The 19602-nt window shown below is 41.9% G+C and overlaps 1 protein-coding gene across 6 annotated transcripts in view; it reads left to right on the top strand.

Moving 5' to 3' along the window:
- Window positions 1-18880, top strand: part of LOC122559311 (sodium-coupled neutral amino acid transporter 4-like) — a 115961-nt gene extending 97081 nt beyond the window's left edge. For all 6 annotated transcript variants that reach the window (XM_087997011.1, XM_087997012.1, XM_087997014.1 and 3 more), the window contains exons 15-17: window positions 13224-13368; window positions 13888-13985; window positions 15388-18880. In XM_087997011.1, the coding sequence (XP_087853137.1) occupies window positions 13224-13368; window positions 13888-13985; window positions 15388-15489 (345 nt within the window). In that variant the 3' untranslated portion in view covers window positions 15490-18880. The remainder of the gene's footprint in view (window positions 1-13223; window positions 13369-13887; window positions 13986-15387) is intronic.
- Window positions 18881-19602: the final 722 nt, after the last annotated feature.

Below are 19602 nucleotides of genomic sequence, written 5' to 3'. Positions count from 1 at the left end.
TTTCTTTATTCAGAGAGTAGCAGGGGCATGGAACGCACTGCCTGCAACAGTTGTAGACTCGCCAACTTTACGGGTATTTAACTGGTCATTTAATAGGCATATGGACGAGAGTGGAATAGTGTAGGTTAGATGGGCTTCAGATTGGTTTCACAGGGCGGCGCAACATTGAGGGCCGAAGAACATTACAGCACAGTTCAGGCTCTATGTAAAGCTTCTGACATTAATTCAGGATTCTATGATTCCTAAACTTGACACTAGTGGAAGAATGCTGACTATTCCAGGCACCCTTCTCCAGGAAACCTTGGGCCCCTTCTCTATTTGGCTCCTCTCACCAATGCCCCACTGTCCCCCCCCCCCTGTCCCCTTACCATGAGTACCTAATAATGTCTGAATTTACAAGCTACTGTGTGAGTTGGATACAGTAGTATAAACTGTTACCTGGAAAAAAAGCATGCATTCAGTAAATTGTCCTGTACAAAGGAATATCATTGATGTTTCTCTATGTAAACTATATTACTAGCTGTTAACCTTTTCATTTGATATTCCTTCGTAAAAATTATAATATGCAGTGGAAATGCTCTCTCAAATTACAATATGAGGGATCAGGCTTTTGTTGCTGGAAATAAAGAAATGTTTAAAGGTTGGGAGGTCTAAATGTTTCAGTATGTTCTTGAATGCTTATAAAAATATGCCTTGACAATTAATTGTATTTTGTTAAAGTCTGTTGGGGTTTCTTTGCTTTAGCACATGTTGATGACATGAGGGAGTCTGTGCATTCTGAACAGGTCGATTTTAATAAGGCCTGCTCTGGGAGTTTTGAAAAACTCACTCCAGTTTATGTACTTCACCAGCAGTGTATCTTCCCAGGGTCAGGCAATGATGGATTGAACTTCAAATTGCAGCTTTTCTTATTCGGTCACAGTACTGCTCTAACTCAGTGTATCTTCCCTTGAAACAATTAACGTGGTTAAAATAGCCAGAGTGTGAGGAGGTTCTGTCCAGTCGGTCTTATCTGTATATCAGACCTAGCTTCCTGAAAAATAACACCAAGCATGTTTGTATAAAGCTTATTAACCAGTAATGAGTAGCAACATTGAAGAACATTTTCCTCAGCACTGCAGCAAATAAATTGGATGAAATCTCGTTATCCTTTTTACAAACTGAAACCGTTGGCAACAGGCAGCTTTTGTTGCTCAGTTTCTAGCAGCTGAACGTTTTAAGGAAAAGAGAACATTAGCAAGGAAGCTTTTATAATTGACTGACTGAATGAATCTGGCTCTGGATTAATGGTGCTGGAAGAGCACAGCAGTTCAGGCATTCCAAGGAGCTTCGAAATCGACGTTTCGGGCAAAAGCCCTTCATCAGGAAGCCTTCATCAGGAATAAAGCTTTATTCCTGATGAAGGGTTTTTGCCCGAAACGTCGATTTCGAAGCTCCTTGGATGCTGCCTGAACTGCCGTGCTCTTCCAGCACCACTAATCCAGAATCTGGTTTCCAGCATCTGCAGTCATTGTTTTTACCTGAATGAATCTGGCTGTTTGGGGCTGTCCTGAAAGGTGTTTATGTCAGTTCTCACTCTGGTTTGATTCAACAGGTGTGAAGGGCACTGACTCTTCAAATCTCCTCCTTGCACTTCTTGCCAGGTCAGCCACAGTGGTGGCTTGTGTTTTTCAGGCTGGTAGCTTCAACTTTCTGCTTTAGGCCTGCAGCTTGGGAACTTCGGGTAAGCCAAATCGGGCAACACCGTACCCCTTGTTTTAGTAAACCCAGGCTTTCCTAACGATGACAAGCCTCTGTTATTGCTGACTCCACCTTTAATAAAATTCATTAAACTTCTTTTATGCCATCTACCTTACTTTAAGTATAAGTTAGTGTTGCTAAGCTACAGCATTATGTATACCTACTGTTTGCTTGGTTAGGCTGAACATGTTGGATTTCAGGAGCTATGGGTGACACAGTGACTGAGTGGTTCGCACCGCTGCCTCACAGCGCCGATTCCAGCCTCGGGCAACTGTCTGTATGGAGTTTGCACATTCTCCCTGTGTCTGCGTGGGTTTCCTCTGGGTGCTCTGGTTTCCTCCCACAATCTAAAGATGTGCAGGTTAGGTGAATTGGCCATGCTAAATTGCCCATAGTGTTCAGGGATATGTAGGTTAGGCACATTAGTCAGGGATAAATGTAGAGTTATAGGGTGGGGGAATAGGTCTGGGTGGGTTATTCTTCATCGAGTTGGTGTGGACTTGTTGGCTAACTGGCCTGTTTCCACACTGTAGGGATTCTATGCTATCTCTAAAGTTTGACTTTGCTCTTGATGTTCAAATAAATTCTGTCATTGTACTTTTGTTAAGGTAACGACCACTGTAAAGAAATTCAAAGTTTTGGTGAAGAAATAAATTGCATCTTTATAGTACCATCTATTATCACAAAGGAGAGGCAAGAAAAACTTGGGTTGTTGTTCCCTGGAGTGTTGGAGGCTGGAGGGGTAACTTGATAGAAATCTGTAAAATCATAAACTGCACAGATAGGGCTGATGGTCAGAATCTTTTCCCCAGAGTTAAAATCTGAGCTGAAAATGTGTTGCCGGAAAAGCGCAGCAGGTCAGGCAGCATCCAAGGAACAGGAGAATCGACGTTTCGGGCATAAGCCCTTCTTCAGGAATGAGGAAAATGTGTCCAGCAGGCTAAGATAAAAGGTAGGGAGGAGGGACTTGGGGGAGGGGCGTTGGAATTGCGATAGGTGGAGGGAGGTCAAGGTGAGGGTGATAGGCCGGAGTGGGGTGGGGGCGGAGAGATCAGGAAGAAGATTGCAGGTTAGGAAGGCGGTGCTGAGTCCATTTTCAGCTCTGAGCTCCAGCATCTGCAGTCCTCACTTTCTCTTCCCAGAGTTGAAATGCCTAATACTAGGGTGTATGCATTTAAAGTGTGAGTGGGAATGTTCAGAGGAGATATGAGGGGCAAATTTTTAACACCGAGTGGTAGGGGTCTGAAACATGCTGCTGGGGATAGTGGTGGAGGCAAATACAATAGGGACATGAATGTGCAAGGAATGGAGGGTTATGGACCAGGGGCAGGTAGAAGTGATTAGTTTAGTTTGGGTCACATTCAGCACAACATTGTGGGCCGAAGGGCCCGTTCCTGTGCTGTGCTGTTCTATGACTCAATGTGCTTTACAGCCAAAGGATGTATTTAGAATTGTGGTCACCGGCAAGCAGGTTAGTTACAGAGTTAAATGCAGCATATAGATGGTGAGACCTAGAAAGGAATGTTCTTGATCATATATATTACTCACTGAAGGAGGTAGTGTTTAAGTACAGGAAATATACTTCAACAATAAATGATGGATAATGGTCTTATTAGAAAGTGCATTCAGACAGAATTAAGTAGTTAAGTCTTCATTAAACTTTGAAGGTTTCCAAAAGGCACCACATTTTGAGAGTCCTTGGATATTCTTCCTCCTTTTGATTTCTTAAAACAAATCACAACTTGAAAGAGCCACCTCTGACCTTGCAGACATTTGTACTGCTCTATTCTAGGCACCTGTCTCCTGGTGAATTAATGTGGGATTAGCTAAACCATATAGCCATTTATTTTAAAAGCTTAAAAATGTGTTGCTGGAAAAGCGCAGCAGGTCAGGCAGCATCAAAGGAGAAGGAGAATCAACGTTTCAGGCATAAGCCCTTCTCCTGTTCCTTTGATGCTGCCTGACCTGCTGCACTTTTCCAGCAACACATTTTTAAGCTCTGATCCCCAGCATCTGCAGTCCTCGCTTTCTCCTAATTTATTTTAAAAGCCCTATTTATTTGTGGACTGCACACAGGTAGAACATTGTCGTCCACCTTTGATTTAAATCCTGCCCTGCTGATGGGATGGAAGTTGGTTTGGGTGGTGAGGCAGTGTATATATGAAATAGGTTTGAGTTTTAATTTACTGTAACTTTTGAACAATATTGTAATATCACCCCAAGAATATAACATAGCTAGTGTGGGAACACAAGAATTCCTACTGTGAGGACTCTGCTGATTTGAATTGAACAGAAGGATTGCACAACTCTGTTACACACAACCTAGAGCAGCCCGAAAGAGAAATATGTTTCATTTTCTCATCGCTGACAAAATAAAGGTGCTTTTGATGAACTAACCTTTGTTGATAATTTAATTTACTTGAAAAACCCATTCATAATCCGAGAAATAAATGTGTTCAGCCTAATGGCAATGACATTTGGATGAACTTTCTAATCTTAATTCTACAATGAACTTTAATGAAACAAATTAAACTGATATTGGTGCTGTTAATTATCTGTACTGCATGAACAAAATCAGCTTGCCTTGGAGTAATTCATTCAAAATAGGAAAGACTAGCATCTGATTTGGGTCTTGTCGCGGGCATAGATTAAGCTGTAACAATGAACGTAATCAAACTTTTGAGTGTCAGCAGTACCACAAGGTGAAACTTCACCAATCTGGACCAGAGTATAACGGTTCTGTCATATATATCTTAACTATACCAAAGGGCTCCTTCACAACCTCCTGTTAAATGATCTGCAAAAACAATATTGTAGTTCCCTGTAGTCTCTGAGCAGTTTGTTAGAAAGAGGTTTAGAACATAGAACATCACAGCGCAGTACAGGCCCTTCAGTCCTCGATGTGGCGCCACCCTGTCATACTAATCTGAAGCCCATCCCACCTACACTATTCCATCCGTCCATATGCCTGTCCAATGATGACTTAAATGCACTTAAACTTGGCGAATCTACTACCGTTGCAGGCAAAGCATTCCATACCCATACTACTCTCTGAGTAAAGAAACTACCTCTGACATCTGTCTTATACCTACCTCCCCTCACTTTAAAGTTGTGTCCCCTCGTGTTTGCCGTCCCCATACTTGGAAAAAGGCTCTCCCTGTCCACCCTATCTAACCCTCTGATTAGCTTGTATGTCTCTATTAAGTCACCTCTCAACCTTCTTCTCTCTAACGAGAGCAGCCTCAAGGCCCTCAGCCTTTCCTCGTAAGACCTTCCCTCCATACCAGGCAACATCCTAGTAAATCTCCTCTGCACCCTTTCCAAAGCTTCCACATCCTTCTTATAATGCGGTGACCAGAATTGTACACAATACTCCAAGTGTGGCTGTACCAGAGCTTTGTACAGCTGCAGCATAACCTCCTGGTTCTGGAACTCAATCTGTCTATTAATAAAGGCCAAAACACTCTATGCCTTCTTAACAACCCTGTCAATCTGGGTGGCAACTTGCAGGGATCTGTGTACATGGACATTGAGATCTCTCTGCTCATCTGCACTCCCAAGAATCTTACCATTAGCCCAATACTTTGCATTCCGATTACTCCGTCCAAAGTGTATCACCTCACACTTGTCCGCATTAAACTCCATTTGCCACCTCTCAGCCCAGCTCGACATCCTATCTATGTTTCTCTGCAACCTACTACATCCTTCGTCACTATCCACTACTCCACCGACCTTAGTGTCGTTCGCAAGTTTACTAACCCACCCTTCTATGCCCTCATCCAGGTCATTTATAAAAATGATAAACAGCAGTGGACCCAACACCGACCCTTGCGGTCCGCCACTAGTAACTGGACTCCCAAGATGAACATGTTCCATCAACTACAACCCTCTGTTTTCTTTCAGCAAGCCAATTACTGATCCAAACTGCTATATCTCCCACAATCCCATTTCTCCACATTTTGTATAATTGCCTACTGTGGGGAACCTTATCAAATGCCTTGCTGAAATCCATATACACCACATCAACCAGTTTACTCTCATCTACCTGTTTGGTCACTTTGTCAAAAAACTCAATAAGATTCGTTAGGCACGACCTACCCTTCACAAAACCGTGCTGACTGTCCCTGATCAGATTATTCTTTTCCAGATGGTTATAAATCCTATCTCTTATAACCTTTTCCAATACTTTACCAACAAATGAAGTGAGACACATTGGTCTGTAATTACCAGGGTTGTCTCTACTACCCTTTTTGAACAAGGGACCCACATTTGCTATCCTCCAGTCCTCAGGCACTATTCCTGTAGACAATGATGATTTGAAGATCAATGCCAAAGGCTCGGCAATCTCTTCCCTTGCTTCCAGAGGATCCTAGGATAGATCCCATCTGGCCCAGGGGACTTGTCTATTTTCACACTCTGCAGTATTTCTAACACCTCTTCCTTGTAAACCTCAATCTGTTCTAGTCTAGATGCAAATATCTCTGTATCTTCCTCGGCAACATTTTCATTTTCTGTAGTGAACACTGTCGAAAAATATTTATTTAGTGCTTCCCCTATCTCCTCTGACTCCACACACAACTTTCCACTATTATCCTTGATTAGCCCTAATTTAACTCTCATCATTCTTTTATTCCTGACATACCTGTGGAAAGCCTTAGGGTTTAACCTGATCCTATCCGCCAACAACTTCTCATGTCTCCTCCTGGCTCTCTGAGCTCTCTTTTTAGGTCTTTCCTGACTTCCTTGTAACCCTCAAGCGCCCTAACTGAGTTTTCACATCTCATCCTAACATAAGCCTTCTTCTTCTTCTTGACCAGGGATTCCACTTCCTTAGTAAACCACGGCTCATGCGTTCTATATCTTCCTCCCTGCCTGACAGGTACATACTTATCTCGGACACACAGGAGCTTTTCCTTGAATAAGCTCCACATTTTTAATGTGTTCATTGTGGGCGGCACGGTGGCACAGTGGTTAGCACTGCTGCCTCACAGCGCCTGAGACCCGGGTTCAATTCCCGCCTCAGGCGACTGACTGTGTGGAGTTTGCACATTCTCCCCGTGTCTGCGTGGGTTTCCTCCGGGTGCTCCGGTTTCCTCCCACAATCCAAAGATGTGCAGGTCAGGCAAATTGGCCATGCTAAATTGCCCGTAGTGTTAGGTAATGGGTAAATGTGGGGGCGTGGGTGGGTTGCGCTTCAGCGGGTCGGTGTGGACTTGTTGGGCCGAAGGGCCTGTTTCCACACTGTAATGTAATGTAATCTAATCTAATCCCCTGCAGTTTCCTTCCCCATTCTATGCTTCCTAAATCTTTCCTAATTGCATCGTGATTTCCCTTCCCCCAGCTGTAACTCTTGTTCGGTGGAGTACACCTATCCCTTTCCATCACTAAAGTAAACCTGTCTCCAAAGTGCTCACCTACTTCCAAAGCCAGCACCTGGCCAGGCTCATTACCCAGTACTAAATCTAAAGTGGCTTCGCCCCTTGTAGACCTGTGTCAGGAACCCCACCTGCACACACACTGGACAAAAACTGACCCATCTATAGTACTCGTACTGTAGTGATCCCAGTCAATATTTGGATAGTTGAAGTCCCCCATGACAACTACCCTGTCTCTCTCACTCCAATCGAGAATCATCTTTGCTATCCTTTCCTCTACATCTCTGGGACTATTCGGAGGCCTATAGAAAACTCCCAGCATGGTGACTTCTCCTTTCCTGTTTCTAACCTCAGCCCATACTACCTCAGTTAACAAGTCCCCAAACATCCTTTCTACAACTGTAATATTGTCCCTGATCAACAATGCCACACCTCCCCCTCTTTTACCATCTTCTCTGTTCTTACTGAAACATCTGAATCTCGGAACCTGCAACAGCCATTCCTGTCCCTGCTCTATCCATGTGTCTGTAATGGCCACAACATCGAAGTCCCAGGTACCAACCCACGCTGCCAGTTCACCCACTTTATTTCGGCTGCTCCTCACATTGAAGTACACATACTTCAAACCGGGTTCTCACTTGCCAGTGTCAGATACTTGATTTGGGAACTCCCTATTCTCATCCTCTTCTGTACCTGTCCTACAATTTTGGTTCCCATCCCCCTGCTGTATTAGTTTAAATCCACCTTAATAGCTTTAGCGAATTTTCCACCCAGGATAACGGTACCCCTCTGGTTTAGATGAAGACCATCCTGCTTGTAGAGATCCCATCTAGCCCAGAAAGAGCTCCAATTATACAAAAACCCGAAACCCTCCCTCCTGCACCATCCCTGTAGCCACGTGTTCAACTCCTTTCTCTCCCTATTCCTCACCTCACGAGCACATGGTACAGGCAGCAAACCAGATTTCTTTTCCATTTGGGGCTTATAAAAGCTTAATGTGGGGGATTTTTATTCTTTCTTGGGATGAGGGCATCACTGGCTGGATGAGCATTCATTGCCCATCCCTCAACCCAGCTGAGAGTCAACCATGTTCTGTGGGTCTGGAGTCACATATTGACCAGAGTCTAGATTAGAGAAAAGCACAGCAGGTCAGGCATCCAAGGAGCAGGAAAATCAGCATTTCGAGCAAAAGCCTTTCATCAGGAATAGAGGCAGGTTGCCTGCAGAGTGGAGAAATAAATGGGTGGGGAGAAAGTAGCATAGTACAATAGGTGAATGGGGTGGGGATGGAGGTGATAGGTCAGAGAAGAGGGTGGAGTGGATAGGTGGGAAGGAAGATAGGCTGGTAGGACAGGTCATGAGTGCGGTGCTGACCTGGAAGATTGGAGCTGGGGTGAGGTGGGGGAAGGGAAAATGAGGAAACTGGTGAAATCCACATTGATGCCCTGGGGTTGAAGTGTTCCGAGGCAGAAGTTGAGGCGTTCTTCCTCCAGGCGTCGGGTGGTGAGGGAATGGTGGTGGAGGAGGACCAGGACCTGCATGTCCTCGGCAGAGTGGGAGGGGGAGTCCAGACCAGGTAAGGATGGCAGATTCCTGCCCCAAAAAACGTTAATGAACAGGAGGGTTTCTCTCTGACAACCAATTCATGGTCATCATTAGATTCTCCAGTTTTGTTTTGTTACTTAATTCAAATTCTACCATCTATCCTGGTGGCATTCAAACCCAGAGCTTTCCTGGGTCTGTGTATTAACAGTCCAGTGGTACTAACACAAGGCCATCGCCTCCCTGCAGGAATTTAACCTTAATGTTTCTCAGAACTGTAATGGCCTGATCACAAAAATGGATCATTTTAAGGTGTTATCGAGTGCCCTGATCTTTGAAACATTGTTTACTATCTTACCCTTTAATGCAAAATCTTTCAAACTGTTTCTGCTAACAACCATTCCTTATACCCTTTATCAGATGTTTCTTTAGGGAGCATTACACTGACCTAGTAGACTAGCGAGACGGATTACAATCTGAATAGTTTCCAAGGATTTAAACACAAAATACGTAACAAACGACTTGAATGGCCTGCTATCATTTAGCTAAAAAATTTGGAAGTTGCAAATCTGCAACAGTAATTAAAATCAACATTTTGTTGCAGTGCGTTTTATGCCAGAAAAAGCTGTTAGTACTTTGGGTAAATTCACTGAAGCTTTCCTTGAATTCTGCCTTTTCTTCATTGCCTGAAGAACTCTTGTCCTCATACCATATCACATGATTCACAAATGACCAATTCTGAATGAGCATCCCCTTGAGTTTAATTAGAAGTATTGCAGGCTTCATAAAGCAGCAGCCATCTAGAATAAAGTAATAACTTTGCCAAGTAATGTCTGTATGCAATGGAGAAATTGGAACCAGGTGCCTAAATGGATGCTGAGCAGCAGTTGGGGAAGTTAGGAGAGATGACTAGAAGCATGGATGATAAAAGGATGTTTTGTAATATAGACTTTTACAATCAAAGGATTTTAAGGTGCTGAGGGTGAGAAAGGGAAATGTTACAACTAAAATCTTTGGAACAGGAAAACGATATGTGTCCAGCAGTACAACATTAGAGAGGAGAGGCTGGGATGAGAAGCTGTCGATGTTTGGAGGGTCAAAAACCAAGGAGACTTTTGTCAGGGGTCACAAATTTTAAATTTGATGAAATTGGGTGCCAAGGTAACAGTGAATGTTGTGGTGAACTGGACTTGGAAGTAGGCAGCACAGTTTTGGACAAGTTAGAGCTTATGAAGTGAAAACAAGAAATGCTGGAGATCACAGCAGGCCAGGCAGCACCCATGGAGAGAGAACAAGCCAACATTTCAAGTCTAGATGACTCTTTGTCAGAGCTTGTGAAGGATGATGCTTGAGAGGATCAGTTGGAGCAGTTGCAGAGAAATGACAAAAGCTTGGGTAAGCATTTTAATGGGAGTGGGGTAAGAACAAACCTGGTCGATGTTGTAGAGGATTGGATTCTGTGGTGATCAGATACTGCGGTTGACTTGGATAACAAGCAAAGGGTGAGGGGATGTCAGTAGCAAAGAGCTTTTGGCCAATAGTGTCTGAATAAAATGATTTCCATCTTGTCATCCTTGGTAAGAGAGGGATAGTTGCCAGAAATGAAGTTCTGGTCTCATCTACAAATTAATGTCAGGCAGCAAGGACAGACAAGATGGTGGAAAGAGAAGCTGGGTGATAATGAATGATACGGAAATATAGCAGCCACAAACGATGCATTGATTTGAATGGGATGTTACTGGAATAGTGAGTACATCATTGGGAAATGCCAATACTTTTGGGGGGGAGGGGTGGTTTGGAGATAAAATGGAAGGTTTGAATCAACTGTAGCGTTCGTTCATGCTTTTTCATTCATGCTTCGACAGTTTTCAACAATAAACCATTTTTCTAACTTGATTATATCTAAACAAGAGGGACAATTGTGGGGTTTTCAGCTGTAAAACAATCTCGTTGACATTGTGGTAGAGGTACATTAACCTATACCTGCTCAGAAGATGAGAATGAAATTTATTTGGGTGATATTCCAACAAGAGAATTACCTGGTTGGAATTGTTAAAATAGAGATATATGTTATGCCATCATTTTAGTAATTTACATTCAAAACTGGAGCAACAGTTTGTAAATACCATAGAGTCTACCCTTGTAGGAGTCAATAATATTTGTAAGCCACTTTTTTTGTGCTGGCAGATGTATATGTAAAGGGAACTAGTTATTCTAATGGACAAGAGTTATTCCAAAAGAAAATATTTTATATTTACCACCATAGACTTAAACAGACAAACATCTCCTCCATCTGCCTTTACACTAGCAGCTACTGCACTTGAATTATTTTTTCTGTGTTTCTGTGTATTCATTGCAACTAATTCACTGCTTCAGACTTCACATTGGTATTTCTTTCAGATGGTTCAAATAAAGTTCAGTGCTATCTTTATCCCGCGTCCAAGCCTTTATTTAGCCTTCTAACCTGCGCAATAGGGGAAGCCTGTCACTCACAGTTTTTAAGATTAGATTCCCTACAGTATGGAAACAGGTCTTTTTGTCCAACCAGTCCACACCGACCCTCTGAAGAGTAACCCACCCAGACCCATTTCCCTCTGACTAATGTACCTAACACTATGGGCAATTTAGCATGACCAATTCACCTGACCTGCTCATCTTTGTGACTGTGGGAGGAAACCGGAGCACCCGGAGGAAACTCATGCAGACACGGGGAGAATGTGCAAACTCCACACAGACAGTTGCCCGAGGCTAGAACTAAACCTGGGACCCTGGTGCTGTGAAGCAGCAGTACTGATCACTGAGCCACCGTGCTTCCCCAGTATTTTTTTAAATAAACTTAAGCCAGGCATGTTGTCGATCTCTGTTTCCCATTCTCATGTTAATTAGCTTTGAAGTCACTGAACGATGGGTTTGCTACATCCTCTTCTGATTTCACTTGAAATTCTATGGCTGTTCTCCTTTCATAGCTCCAATGAGAGACCAGGAGAGTGCCTGCAGAGGTTCAGGGGACACACTACTCCTCAATTCCTTTTAATGAGTTCAAATGCTTATTAGCAATAAATGCTCAGAGACAGGAAATAGCACTTGAGTAAATTATGAGACAACTTTGTTACCCAGATACTCCACTAGTGGGCAGTGTTTGGGCCTCATTCAAAAGTTAGAGAAAGGCCTTTTGAGGCATGTAAATGGGAGACAGGTCCTCAAATTGTGCTAGAAATTTGGAACTGTCTTTCACAACAACAATGAACACAAAATCAACTGTTCACTTTAAACCAGAGATTGTGTTTTTTTAGCCAAAGGTATTATGAGATATGGAATAAATGCAGGTATATGGAGTTAGGTCACTGATCAGCCATGACCTTAACAGAATGTTGGAACACATTTCAAGGAGCACATGACAGATTTCTGTCCCAATGCATTCACTTTCACTTAAAGCATGAATACTTTTGCCAAAATAATCTTTTCATGCAGCTTGTGGAGTAAGACCCTTACTTTCAGACTTTAGTTGCTGTTGCTGTCTCGCAATAGAATATAGGAGCAGAAGCAGGCCATTCAGCCCTTCAAACTGTTCCCCGTTCAGTGTAATCAAAGTTCATCTCAAAACCCCCGTCCCACTTTCTCCCCATACCCTTTGTTCACTTTAACCCTAAGAACTACAACAACTTCTTGAAAACATTTAATGTTTTGGCCTCAATTGCTTTCCGTGGCAAAGAGCTCCACAGGCTCACAGTCTATGAAGAAATTTCTCCTCACCTCAATCCTGTGTGGCCTAACCCATATCTCTGAACTGTTCCCCTGATTCCGTAATCGGCAATATCCTTCCTGATTTATCCTGCTATTCCTGTTCAAATTTTATAGGTTTCTATGAGATCCCTCCTCATTCTTCTAAACTCTGGGAATAATGACCTAAACAATTCTAGGAATCAGTCTGGTAAACCTTTGTTTCACTCCCATCATAGCTAGAGCATCCATCCTCTGATAAGGAGACCAAAACTGCACACAGTATTTCAGGTGTGGTTTCACCAAGGCCCTGAACAATTGCAGCAACACATCCCTGCTCCTATACCCGAATCCCATCGCTATGAATGCCATTTATTGTCTTCACCGTCTGCTACAGTTGCATGTTTCCTTTCAGCAGCTGAGCTACAGCAAGTTTCATTATAGCTCCCAATTTCCCAATCTATTACCATTCAGATAATAACTTGCCTTCCAGTTTTTGCTACTAAAGTGGACAACCTATCTATTTAACGGCTTCTGTCAGCTAAAAGCATCAAGGCAAAGTTGCATTCATATGCCAAGTCTGATTTTAATTAGTAAAAGTTGCCTTTGAATATCTTAAGTAAGTGCAGGAAAGTTTGCAACATCCGGTTCTGACAATGAAAAAGGGCTGCCATAGATCAGAAATGGGGGGGGGGCTGCAAACTTTTTTTATTCTTCTGTTGCTAGGGCAGTCCTTTGGGATTGTCTGTTATGCAATTTTAGTTTTAGGGGTGTGGGTGAGTATGCAATCTAACATAGTTTGCAAAATGTTTGAAACATTTTTCTCATCATATTTCATGTCTACAGATCCGAACATCGATTCAGGAACTGGTATGTCCGAGAAGGCCTTTCAACTGGATACGGCACATTATAATCGGAACAATCCTGCTAATTTTAGACAACCTTCTTGTGATATTTGTTCCAAACATTCGGGACATTTTTGGGTTTATAGGTAAGCTCATGGGTACCGCTGCATAACTGGCATTACGTTATTGAAAAATAGAATAGTACAGTACAGGCCCCTTGGCCCTTGATGTTGTGCCAACCTTTTATCCTACTCTAAGGTCAGCCCAACCTACATACCCTTCAATTTACTAACATCCATGTGCCTGTCCAAGCATCGCTTAAATATCCCTAACGTCTCTCACTCTACTACCATACCCAGCAGCGCATTCCATGCACCCACCACTTTCTGCATAAAGAACCCACCTCTGACATCTCCCCTAAACCTTCCTCCAATTACCTTAAAATTATGCCCCTCATGACAGCCATTTCTGCCCTGGGGAAAAGTCTCTGACTATTCACTCTGTGTGTCACATCATCTTGGACACCTCAATCGAGTCACCTCTCACTCCTCTTCACTCCAATGAGAAAAGCTCCCTTAACCATTCTTCGTTAGACATGCCGTCCAGCCCAGGCAGCATCCTGAAGATGTTTAATCTTGATGGTTTCTCGTTATTCTGTGTTCTAGGTGCATCTGCAGCAACAATGCTTATCTTCATCCTCCCGTCAGCCTGTTACATCAGACTTGTGAAGAAAGAGTCAATGAAATCCATGCAAAAGATTGGGGTCAGTAAATGATACAAGATTACGAGCTAAAATTGTTTATGACAAATTTCTTAGGGTAAGCTTTGAAGTCATGGGTTGCACAGACCAATATTTCAACATCTTGAAGCATGTTTTCTGAAATGTATGACCGTAATTTAACTTCACACCTCGTCCACTGTCGTAAAAACATAACAATGCAAGTAGACCTTTTCGCCCCTTGATCCTTTTTCTGCTACGCAGAATCCCTACAATGTGAAAGCAGGCTATTCAGTCCATCAAGTCCACACTGACCCTCCAAAGAGCATCCCACCCAGACCCACTGCCCTACCCCGTCCCTGTAACCCTGTATTTCCCACGACTAACCCACCTATTGTTAGTTCAGTGACACTGTAACAACTTTTCATTTGCTGTCCATACTATTCTTCAGGTATTTATTATCTTCATAAATCATTAACAAGCAGGTATTTGTGCTCAGAAATCTTAGTGGGCTATTGTGCCAGCAATGTTCAACAATACGGGACACTTCCATTTGCCCAAGTGTTGATCCAGCTCCCAAAGCCTGGGGATAATAAAGGAGATGGTTAACAATGATGCCATCTGGAAGTTCACAAGGGAGAAGCGGGGTGGCATGGTGGCTCAGTGGTTAGCAGTGCTGCTTCACAGCACCAGGGACCCAAGTTCAATTCCGACTTCGGCCGACTGTCTGTGTGGAGTTTGCATATTCTCCCCATGTCTGCGTGGGTTTCTTCCAGATGCTCTGGTTTTGTCCCGCTGTCCAAAGATGTGTAGGTTAGGTGAATTGGCCATGCTTAATTATAGGTTAGGTGCATGAGTCATGGGTAAATGTAGCGTAATAGGGGAGTGAGTCTGGGTGGGATACTCTTCAGAGGGTTGGTGTGGACTTGTTGGGCTGAAGGCCTGTTTCCAGACAGGAGGGATTCTAATTCTAATTGAGAATGCACACATGTTTAACTCCCTTTCTAGATCTTGAAGGATCTGAAAGAAACACTTCCTGTAAGAACTAGGAGCAGAATTGGGCCATTTGGCCCATCAAGTCTGCTCTGCCACTCTGATATATTTCTCAACCCCATCCCCCTGCCTTCTCCCTGTAACCCTTGATCCCCTGACCAATCTGTCTCTGTCTTAAATACACTCAATGACTTGACCTCAACCATCCTCTGCAGTTATTACTTGCCAGGTGATGAATTGCTAAAATAATGAAGTGTCTCTTACCATAGACATTGGAGATTCCAAGTCTTGCACTATTTTCTAAAACGTTTAATTATAGTTGGGAATCCCACTATAATTTTTTTGTTTTGTGTTGAAAAATGCAATCACTATTGATATGGTAAACAATATGGTAAGTCTGAGTTGCAAAATGTTGTGAAATGTTAATTTTTTTTCTGTGCCTCATGTTTTCTAGGCTATGATTTTTCTTACTATTGGCATTATCTTTATGATTGGAAGTATGACTCTCATAGTCATTGACTGGATTCACAACTCACCCAGTTCAGGTGGCCATTAATGCTACTGAACAGAAACATTGATTTCTGCATTTTACAATCCACTCCGAAGGACAGAGACTGTGCCATTCCTCTTTCTTTCTTTCAACAGCATGATTCCAGAGATTTGAGCTAATGAAGAGTTACAACTAGCTGTTGGCTGTAGATAACTGAAGATTAGCTCTTGCAAGGGATTGCTTTGGTTGAACATAAGATGTCTTTGGATTTCACAGAGAAAATAAAATTCCGAATCATAGGATGTGCTGGGAATAAAGGCACAATACTTCAGACAAAGCATGCTTTGACTGCTGACTATAGTCAGTTTCGGAAAATATGTTCCTATTGCTCAAATATTGGAAACCTTTTTGTCTCTGAGGTTGTACATAATTTTCAAATATTACACCAAGCGTGCGCATGCATTTCTAACTTATAAAACACCTCTGCTAGTGTTAGCCTCATCTTTTTAGACATAGAAATTGCATCTAGCTGCTACAACATACAGGGTTGGTAAAGTAAAAGCATCCCTTTTTTTAAACAGCTTCTTCATTTTTCAGTTTAGGATTACAATTGATTAAACGGTCTTTCGTTAGAAAGTTTTGCATGTCTGGAGTAAAGGTCCAGAGCCTTGTTTTGAACTCCTTCTTTACCTCCTCCAATCCTTCGTTCATACCAGTTACAGTGCCTGGAAGTAGAATCATACAATCACTATAGGCCATTCAGCCCATCAAGTCCACACCAACCCTCTGAACAGCATCCCACCCAGACCTACCACCCTACTCTATCCTTGTATCTCCCATGGCTAATCCACTTAACTACACATCCCTGGACACTATGGGACAATTTAGCATGGCTAGTCCACTTAACCTGTATGTCTTTGGACTGAGAGGAAACCAGAGCACCCGGAGGAAACCCACACGGACATGGGGTGAATGTGTACGCTTCACACAGACAGTCACCGAGGGTGGAATCGAACCCAGGTCCCAGTCATTATGAGGCAGCAGTACTAACCATTGAGCCACCGGACTAGTCATCTGTAGTCATGAATAGCCTTTCATGAATGAAAGATGCATAAGATTTAATATAAAATTATACCTGTGTTATCTGATTTGAACTAATTAAACTTATTTCATTCTAACTTTTAATCTGTAAAGATATGCAATATGTCAGGAATCTTTTAACTTCACTGGATTATTAGTATAACATACATATTAGTTATTACCTCTTAGAAAGGTAGAAGATTCATATCAATCTGAAACTTTGGATCATTTCACAAAATCCAGTCAAGTATGTAAGCTATTGCCTTGCCTCGCCAACATGTATAAATTTATGTTTTTCTAACATTTCAAGGTCATATTTCTTATGGTGTTTTGCAAATACTCTTAAAATTGCAGAACAAGTTCAAGATTGCTTTGTCTTCCATACATAAACAGAAAAGTGTGAGAGAGTGAAATGATTTTAAACTAGCACTAGTTATTGAGAATGTTATACCACAGGCAATGATTTCGTCAGTGTATGTATTTTTTTTTATGAGTTGATATATTTGAAATTAAAATGTATAGTATTGTTTCTGTTCAATTGCAATTTAAAAAAAATCTCTCGGATTATCAATGAATCAGATTTAGTTTTAAACTAGCCTCTCCTTAGCATTTTAATTGTTGAGTTGTCCAGCAATTTGTATTACTCAACTGTATTACAATACAAATTTTTACTCGTTCGCACAGTACACTTTGACATCTGAATTGGCTGCCCAGAAGTTCCCCTAATCCACCATGATTAAATTCAGTGTTTGATGTACTTTGAAAACAGCATTTTAAAAAATATGTAATATGAAAAAAATCATTACATTACGTTGTGGAAACAGGCCCTTCGGCCCAACAAGTCCACACCAACCTGCCGAAGCGCAACCCACCCATACATTTACCCAACACTACGGGCAATTTAGCATGGCCAATTCACCTGACCTGCACACCTTTGGACTGTGGGAGGAAACCGGAGCACCCGGAGGAAACCCACGCAGACACGGGGAGAACGTGCAAACTCCACACAGTCAGTCGCCTGAGGCAGGAATTGAACAGGGTCTCCGGCGCTGTGAGGCAGCAGTGCTAACCACTGTGCCGCCCACTTCCTGATTTTGATCATGCTTTGAAGTTTTGATAGCGCAACAAATTTCTGAGTGACTTTTGGTACTCTGGAACTTCAAGCTAGTTTATGTCTTTTCTGCATTATTGTACAAACATGTTTGTATCATGATAAAGGCTTGTGGTCATTCTGATGGGCAACAAATACTCGGCAGAAGTATCTGTATTTAACTAGCCAAAGTGGAACTTTATTTATAGATGTAGGTATGTGTGACAAGTGAATTTCCTGCTGATGTGATTTGTTCTTGTTTGAATGTTTTTGATTACTCAAATGGTGTGTCTTCACTTGAGTATTTTATGCATTGTAAATCAGGATCCCCCTGCTAAACTTGTGTAAGTTTTTGATGCCTGGTGAAACAGTCATTCTCGACAACTTGACAGATGTTTTTTTTACACTTGTATTCAATCAAATGGTTTGTGATGTTCAGTGTCACCATTGCTGGTGCTAAGGAAGGAAGTTCCACAGTAGAAGATGTAAGAGGAGAAGTTAATATGTCCTCAGCGAAATGGGCACTGGAAGTGTAGGCCCAGCTGGACAGAATTACTGATGGGATCTCAGATAAAACAGAACTTCACTCCACCAACCTCTCCTTGGGATTGGATGCTAAGGGTCTCAGAATTTAGGACTCAATGGCACTGAGATGCTTGGCTGAGACTCGTTCAAAAATCAATTCTGCCTTTCTAGGCTGGCTTCCCACTATTTGCATTTGTCCTTGATTGGTCATTTCTGTAGTCCTGGGGAAATCAGGCAGTAAGGCATACGATATTTGGACAATAAGCACTTGAGCTAGTGGGAGAGCCATGCATAATAGACCCAGGAGTATTCAACAACTTTAAAAGAGCCTGATGAACAGTTTACCTTGAAGATCTTTTAAGGATATGCTTCAATCAGCATTGGTAAGTTTGCCATAATATGACAACTGACTACTTTGCTTTTCTTTTCTCATGTTTAAAATAAATGTCCCATCTTATCCTTTTCAGTAAAGCTACACTTGATCAACCATGATCTATCAAATGTCTTACCATGATTCATTTGGAGTGGTGATCAGTTCTGGTTTGTTTTATGATATAAATTATGTATAATATTCATGAAGTGGTTCATATTTTTGTACAGTTTTGTGATGCTGCTAGCAAGATAGAAATTATGTTCCAGTTTTCTGAAAATCTGTATAATCTTTCTGACTTCTTATTACTGGAAAGACAGACTTAGGCTTTTTTTTGTAACAAGAAAAATTGTGAGAAAATGCATAATGCTCAATAAAACTGCTTAAAGACATTTTTCTTTCATTTTATTTGTGCTGGAATTATGTGAGTTCTGTCTCCGAACTGGCAATCACACATTTATAGCAATAAAATGATCAAGGAGAGGAGGACTGAGGGCCAATGTGCCTGTACCTCCTCTTGAATTTATATCTGATTAGTCCCAAATCTCTGCTCGTTCTCTGTCATATTCAGGTGTATAACCAACTCCCTTTAGAAATTTATTACTGAAACCATTTCCATCTATGATTTCTAGATCATAATATGTGTGAAAAGAAGAAAATTTCTCCTTGCGTTCCCTCTAATTAATTATACCAATTTCATTTGTATTTATCTTTCCTGTTAAATTTGACCAAAAAACCTTTTAGAAATCCATATATAGAATATTCAGGCATTGCACAGCTGAAGATTCATATTGAGAAGTCACATGTTAATTATGCTCGATCATATGCAGGTAGTGGGTATTAATTGGGGATTCTTGAGCTCATATACAAAAGACACATTAAACTGATTGTCAGGTTAGGAGGTGTATTCTTGTGTTTATCACTTTAAAGAAAAATAACAGTGTGTAAATATTGGCTGTGTTTCTATCATTTACCAGCTGGAGTAGAAAGTCAAACCTACCATTAGCTTAGCAAAGAATCACGATGCTTTGAAATGCTGACACAGAAGTGAATTGTCTAGACACTTCTTTTGAAGAAAGGCAGAGGGATGTACGCCATGGAAACAGACCCTTTG

The sequence above is a fragment of the Chiloscyllium plagiosum genome, unplaced genomic scaffold, assembly GCF_037043375.1.
Source record: "Chiloscyllium plagiosum isolate Xiang-an unplaced genomic scaffold, Cpla_swu_hap1 HiC_scaffold_19, whole genome shotgun sequence".
In the NCBI taxonomy this organism is placed as follows: Eukaryota; Metazoa; Chordata; class Chondrichthyes; order Orectolobiformes; family Hemiscylliidae; genus Chiloscyllium; species Chiloscyllium plagiosum.
This window is presented reverse-complemented; position numbering and strand designations above follow the sequence as displayed.